Source organism: Spermophilus citellus, assembly GCF_964194105.1.
Source record: "Spermophilus citellus genome assembly, chromosome: 2".
NCBI classification, from domain to species: Eukaryota; Metazoa; Chordata; class Mammalia; order Rodentia; family Sciuridae; genus Spermophilus; species Spermophilus citellus.
In genome coordinates, this window is record NC_138183.1 from 3,761,767 (window position 1) to 3,768,282 (window position 6,516).

The 6,516-nt window shown below is 61.2% G+C and overlaps 1 protein-coding gene across 1 annotated transcript; it reads right to left on the minus strand.

Moving 5' to 3' along the window:
- Positions 1 to 548: 548 nt before the first annotated feature.
- Positions 549 to 3,605, minus strand: LOC308642843 (odorant-binding protein 2b-like). Its single transcript, XM_081282208.1, has 7 exons — positions 3,504 to 3,605; positions 2,851 to 2,987; positions 2,539 to 2,609; positions 1,987 to 2,103; positions 1,369 to 1,470; positions 1,062 to 1,088; positions 549 to 637 (listed from the first exon to the last, which is right to left on the minus strand). The coding sequence occupies exons 1-6, from the start codon at positions 3,594 to 3,596 to the stop codon at positions 1,063 to 1,065; spliced, it is 546 nt and encodes a 181-aa protein (XP_081138334.1). The 5' UTR covers positions 3,597 to 3,605; the 3' UTR covers positions 549 to 637; position 1,062.
- Between the last annotated feature and the right edge of the window lie 2,911 nt (positions 3,606 to 6,516).

Below are 6,516 nucleotides of genomic sequence, written 5' to 3' on the forward strand. Positions count from 1 at the left end.
GACCAGGGGAGGCTGTGCCTGGCTCCGTCTGCCTGAGGGGTGACGAGGGAGGTGCTGGCACCATCCCCATCACCTGCCGCTGGGCTCAGCCTGCTCCATGTCTGGCTCCTGCAGGATCCTTGAAGCCCCCGTTGAGGCAGCAGCCCTGCCAGGGGCCTGTGCACCTTCTGCAGCCCTGGCACAGATGTCTCCCCAGTCCTGCCCACCCCAGTGACGTCCCCAGTGCCCCTGCCCAGGGCCCGGCACCTTCCCAAGCCACTCAGGGCCGTGGCTCATCAGGAGGACCTCAGGACAGCGCCCCTTTGTGCTTGGGGTCCGACCACTGTTGGAGCCAACGTCTCCCCAGCTGCCCCCATGACTCCCCCTCCTAGCAGGGCCCCCAGGGAGCCATCGCCAGGCCCCTAAAGACTCGACCAAGCCCAGAGTGGTGCAGAAGGTCTTTATTGAGAGTCAGGAGGGATGTGGGTGGGGACGGTGGCTGCATGGGAAGGGTGGTCCAGCAGGAGGGGTGGTCCAGCAGGAGGGGTGGTCCAGCGGGAGGGGTGGTCCAGGAGGGGTGGTCCAGCAGGAGGGGTGGTCCAGGAGGCACAGGCCTTGTCCGTGGCAGAGGGGGCTCACGGGGTGCAGACCCAGGTGGCTGTTGGGACAGGAAGAGGCGCTGAGGTGGGAGACCCTTCCATGGGGGGACCAGGGGCAGGGCTGCAGGCTGAGCAGATCCAGGTGCACCTTCCTCCTTCCCCAGGCTGTGGTGAAGACCCTGATGGACAGCCATGGGCCCAGGGAGGGCTCCCAGGTTGCCATGACCATCCGGGTCATTGATGGCCAGAGTAGGGATTGGATCAGGGCCCAGGGTGTGGGAGGGCGAGGGAGCTGACCCTCACTGGTAGAGGAAAGTGTCCCCAAGTGTCCCGGATTGCCCCCAGGCCAATACCTGAGGGCATCACCCCTGCCTGGCCAGGTGGGGTCTCCCCCTTGGGTGGATGGGAGGAGGCAGAGAGGTAGACTGAAACTCCAGAGCCGGGGACTCTGGGCGTCTCCAGCGTCCTCCCGCGGTCACTTACCCTAGGCGTGCTCGGGAACACAGGTGTCTGCAGAAACCAAGGAAAACTCAGTGGTGAGGAGGCGCCAGGATGGGCGCAGGCCCCTCACACCCACAGCTGCAGCCCTCCATGACCAAGACCCAAGCAGGGCCCTGGTGTCCCTGAGGGGCTGGGACATGGGGAGACAGAGAGGACGTAAGGACACAGAGGGGACATTGGGGTCACAGAAGAACAGAGAGACACAAGAGAACAATGACATGGAAGACATAGGGTGGCACAAGGAACACAGAGGGGGCGTTGTGGGGGACAAAGGCAGCCGGCCCCTCACCCGTCTGCTCAGGTGTGAAGATGTTCTCGGCCAACAGTCCCTTACGCTGCGTGAATTTCCTAAATTCTTCCAGGGCCTCCAGGTTCTCCTCGGGGCTCCTCCCTGGAGAGAGGGAACCAGGGGAGCTGAGGGGGGCTGGCTGCACATGCTGTGGGGACAGGGCCACCAACTGGCATCCAGAGCTTTGCCCTGGTGTGAGCAGGTCTGCAGAGTCAGGCCCCTGAGCTGAAGTACCTCATGTCCCAGAGTCACAGGGCTGTCCCCTGACCCTGGAGGAACCCTGTCCCATGAAGGTCTTTGCCAGGACCCTCCCCCTTCAGGCTGACCTGTCCTGATGCCCAAACACTGGGAAGTGGCACTTGGCAGCCTGAGTGGCTGGAGCCCCCTCCTGAGTGGTCAGGACTCTGAGGGCCATGTCTGTCCCTGTGCCTGACAGTCCCCCCCAAGCCGACCCCTTCCCACTTCAGAGCTCATCTCTGCCTGGGCAGCTCACAGGGCCCAGCACGCAGAGGCCAGCCCAAGGCTCTAGTGCCCGGTGCCAGGGAGTGGCTGCTGTTCCTTGGCTTTGGGGAGTGGGGACCATGGGGCAGGAGACGGGGGTCTCCGAGGAACCCTCACCCATGAGCTTGCCCATGCGGAACTTCTTCCCCGGGTCCTGGCTTTCACAGTAGAAGATGCAGTGGTGGCTCTCGGGCAGCTCTTCTATGTACACGAGCATCTTGCCGTGGTCTGTGGCTGGACGGAGAGGGAGCTCTTCAGTGTCTTCATTGTTAAATACAAAACCCTGGAGACCATGTTGAGGAGGAGCCTCTACTTTCCCCTGTCCCCCAGGGGCCACAGCCACCCCAGCCAGGGAAGGAGCCACCCAGCTGTGGAGTCCAGGTGCCAGAGGCTGGAGGATGTGGAGGCTGGAGCTTGGCCCTGGCCCGGGCAGCTGCCCTGCCCTGTCCAGGACTCCAGTCCTCAGTTTCCCCGAAGGTCGAGAGCTAGGACCTCTCAGAGGGAGCGACTGCCCAGTCAGTCCCTGCTGGGGACAGCGTGGGACACGTGGTGTCTGGGGTCAGAGCCACAAGGCCCTGGGAAGCAGAGGCAGCCCTGCTGGGAGGTGGACAGGACCCTCCCCCAGGAGCTTCCCTGCAGGGGGCTCCAGGCTCAGCCCCAGGGACTCACAGGCACTGTATCTGCCAGGCTCCTCGGTTTTCTGCAGAGTAACTTTCTTCTCTAGGCACCGCCCCTTAATCCTGGAAGCAGGAGGCACACGGGCAGCTGCTCTCAGGACAGGCACCTGAGCCCAGCTCGGCTCACCTGGTGGGCCAGCCCTCACCGGGTGACACTGAAAATCCCACTTGACCCGCCTGAGCCTTGGGAAGCTTCCTGGACTGTGTCCCCTCAGAGTAGGGGATTTATTTCTGATGACACTCAAATGTGGACGGGCGATGGGAAGTGAAAGGGAATCGAGGGTCCTGCAGGGGCAGCACTCACAGGAGGGTGGTCTTGGCCTCCCAGCTCCCATCTTCCAGGGCTGTCACCGTCACGGGGAACACCTTCCTGGGCCCCTTCCAGTCTGGTACCAAGGACTTGTTGACCACAAAGGCCTTAGTGTACCAGGTCCCTGTGATCTGGAGAAGGTCAAGGCACGAGTCACCTTGGCCCCGCCCAGATTCTCCCATCACTCCCTGGCACAGGGACCTGCAGCCCAGGAGACTCCCAGAGCCCAGGCTGAGCCCCCTGAGACGGCCTCCCCATGCCTGCTCCCTGGGCTCAGTAGAGCAGGCCCCACACTCAGGTCTCCTGGACCCCAGGAGGTGGAGGGTTCGGCCCCCAAGGATCTGTTCATTTCAGGGACGGGGCCTGGAATGGATGAGTGTCACTCCAGAGGGCCCTGCCCCTAGCAGAATTCAGGTTCCAGTGTCACTTCCACAGGACCCTGACCTGAACCTCCTCCCTGCGCCAGCCCTGTCCCCAGGAAGGGCCCTGTCTAGGGCCAGCAGAGGGAATACCATCTCTGACCCTCAAGGGCAGGAGTGAGGGTCAGCTGGCCTTAAGTGACCCCTGAAGCAGGGCTCCCAGCTGCTGCCCGCAGACCAGGGCTCAGGGCATTTCTCCCACCCGCCCACTGGCCCACCCAGCCTCACACTCAGCTCCTCCGAGGGGAAGGTCAGGAGGTCCTGGGCCTGCAGGGCAGACAGCAGGCCCAGCAGCAAGATGGTCAGGAACAGGGACTTCATCTCCAGGCTCTGCTCTGGGCCAAGGCGGGTCACCTGGGCGTCAGGACGAGGCTGTGCTGGCTCCTCACAGGACGCCCTATATGTCCCCTACGGCCAGTGTCCTGTGTGGACTTGGCACAGGACACACCCACCACCTGTCACTCAGGGCCACATCCCCATCATCAGGGAGGGGAATGTCCTTATTGTTGGATCCCATGAGTCACCATTTGGAGCCACCTAAAGGTGAAAGACACACAAGGCCATTCAGTGTCTGCACCACCCAGGTGCTGCTCCAGCCCAGCCAGCCTGGAGGGGACAGGCGTGGGCTGTGGCTGGGAGCCCCAGGGAGGGAGGGCCCGGCTTCCCCAGGGACTGGCTTCTCTCCTGCTGCTGAGGGGGACTGATCTCCAGGCCTCAGGCTGTGCCCCAGCCCCCAGAGCCCAGCTCTCCACCCTGGAGCTGCCCTCCTTGCCCTTCCTGCCTGGGTGCCCCTCCCCAGAGCTCCCTGGAAGTGTGGACACCATCATATGGCCAGGAGCAGTTTAGCCATCACCTCCTCAGAGCTGCCCCAGGCCTCGCTAGGGATGGAGGAGGCCTCCTGATCCACCGATTGTGTGCCAGGAGGCCAGCTCTGCTGTCTCGAGGGCACTTCTGTGTCCCTCGCCCACCTCCTCTGTGGCAGCTGACGTCCCCAGGAGAGGGGCTTGGCTCCGCGGTCCTCTGCTTCATCAGGGCAGCTGAGGAGCTCACCCGTGTTAGGGTCATGAAGACGTGTCTCCTGAGTTATTCGACCTGCGAGTCTCCGTGGACTCACTCTAACAAGGGGACATACAGCTGCTATCGCTCTGGTCGTCTGAGGACCCCCTGCCCCCCGGCACAGCCGAGGCTCCCTGGGTGTTCACCTTCCCCCTGGAGCGGGCTTCAGGGGCGGGAGCCCTCACAGCCTGCCGTGAGCCCTCCCTGGGGTGTCCCTCCTCCTCATTCCTGCAGAGCCCCCTCCCAAAGTCTTCCCCTCCTCGACACCTTGACCAACCACAGGTCCCCATGGCAGCCTGCTTCCCTTTGGATAGATCTCCTGAGAGGCTCAGGAGGCCTGGTGCCCACCTGTGCTCAGAGTTCATGCTGAGTCCCCTGGGCCCCTGCTCTGCTCCTTCAACCTCAGCTGCCCCCAGCCGGAGCTGAATCTTCCCCTTCGCCCTCCAGACCCCACAGTTCCTAGGCCTGAGCACCTGCCCTGAGTCCCAGGGGACCTTGGCTCTGGAGTCAGGTGCTGGGCCCACAATGGTGTCTTTGTGCCTCTTTGGCCTGGGTACTGGCTAAACAATACTAATGAGCACCCTCTGATAACCGTGGGGGTGTCCTGAGGGTGCTGGCCTGATCCAGGATTGACCCCAGCCTGGAAGGTGCTCTGAGCAGGAAGCCTGTCCTCCCCGGGGTGGGGAGGGCGGGGCCCGTGCTCTTTAGGAGCAGAGGCCAGGGAGCCGCTGGAGGCTCCACACAGGGGAGACTGGTCTGCCCGTGTTCTGGTTTGACTGTGCCCTAGCTATCTTTTGTCCCCTGTTTTGTATGAGCCACTGATGGTTGGTCTTGTGACACGGGTAGAGGCCTATGTTGGGTTTAATGGAAGATCTCCAGGTGCCTCCTGCCGGCCACCCACCTTGCCCCTTGTCCCAGCAAGCTGACCTCTACAGAGCTCTCTAAATTTGCTCCTCCTAGATACTGGTTAAGTTCAACTTCTGGTGGACACCCTCACGAGGTGATAGGGCAAGGAGCAGGGATCATCAGATGGTGGACAGAAGGGAGGACAGCAGTTTGGGGTCGATGCATGCCAGACAGGAGACAAGGCAGAGGTCAAGCTCCATTGATGGTTAATACTGCTATGGGATGACATGGCAGAAGGTCAGAATTGATGGATCGATAGATGCTGTCAGGATCCAGCAGGGAAGGAGGTTGGGGTCAACCCATGATAGAAATATCAGGAAGCTACAGGGTCAGGAGACGAAGGACAGGAACCTCTACATCCATGAGGGTTTTTCCCTCTGTATTACTTCTTATAACTGCATGTGAATCCACAATTCTCTCAAAGCAAAAGGTGTCATTTAAAATCACCACGAGCATGAATATGCCTTTAAATCAGCAGTGGCCCAGGATTCAGCAACTCCACTCAGATGTGCCCTTCCAACAGGGACAGTCCCCCGTGTGCAGAGCAGATGTGACCCACAATAACTTTGCTTAACTTACATATCGTGGAAATTCCTTCAATATCCCTCAGAATCACAATGGCTCAGTGGAAGCGCCTATCTCCAGGAGATGACGCATTAACGGGGCACTGCAGGAGCAGACACGGCTAGCCCTGTGCAGGACTTGTGTGCACTTCCTGCAGGCCCTGGGCAGGCACCAGGGAAGAAAAGGAGCCCGAGGCCCAGCTCTCAGCCCCCTACCTGCTCACCTCTGCACTGACCAGCGCTGACCAGCGCTGACCCAGGCAACCTGGCAAACGTGCCCCCATACCTGGGCGGCAACACCCCATCTTCCACCAGCTCTGACCAGCCTTGTGGAGGGATCCCCACGCCCCTGTTTCTTCCTCCTCCGTCTCCTGACCCCGAGCTATTCTCATAGCTCTCCTGACACCTCCATTGTTACTTGTTCCTTGTACAACTTCCCTGCTCCGCCCACTGTGTGGCTCTGTCCCCTGGTCCAACGTGGACTCCTATAATGACCTATTGTTTTAAAGGGAGGTGAGTGCTATGGGGAAAAGCAAATGGAACAAGCGGGACAACGGGACCAGGGTGTTTGTGTTGTAAATGAAAGGGTGCAGCTGGTCTCACCAGGTGACATTTGCACACAGAGTTGAGGAAGTGAGCCATGGAGGAGTCAGGCGGGAGAGGGTTCCAGGAGGGGACATGCAGTGCAGGCCGGGGGAGAGGGTGCCTGGCATGTG

What these genes read in the sequence shown, in the direction of transcription:
- LOC308642843 (XM_081282208.1), bottom strand. Translation starts at nt 3,596, where the DNA reads ATGAAGTCCCTGTTCCTGACCATCTTGCTGCTGGGCCTGCTGTCTGCC. An exon ending in GCCTGGCAGATACAGTGCCT is followed by an intron (nt 2,104 to 2,538) that starts GTGAGTCCCTGG and finishes CTCTCCGTCCAG; the next exon opens with CCACAGACCACGGCAAGATG. An exon ending in CCGCATGGGCAAGCTCATGG is followed by an intron (nt 1,471 to 1,986) that starts GTGAGGGTTCCT and finishes CCCTCTCTCCAG; the next exon opens with GGAGGAGCCCCGAGGAGAAC.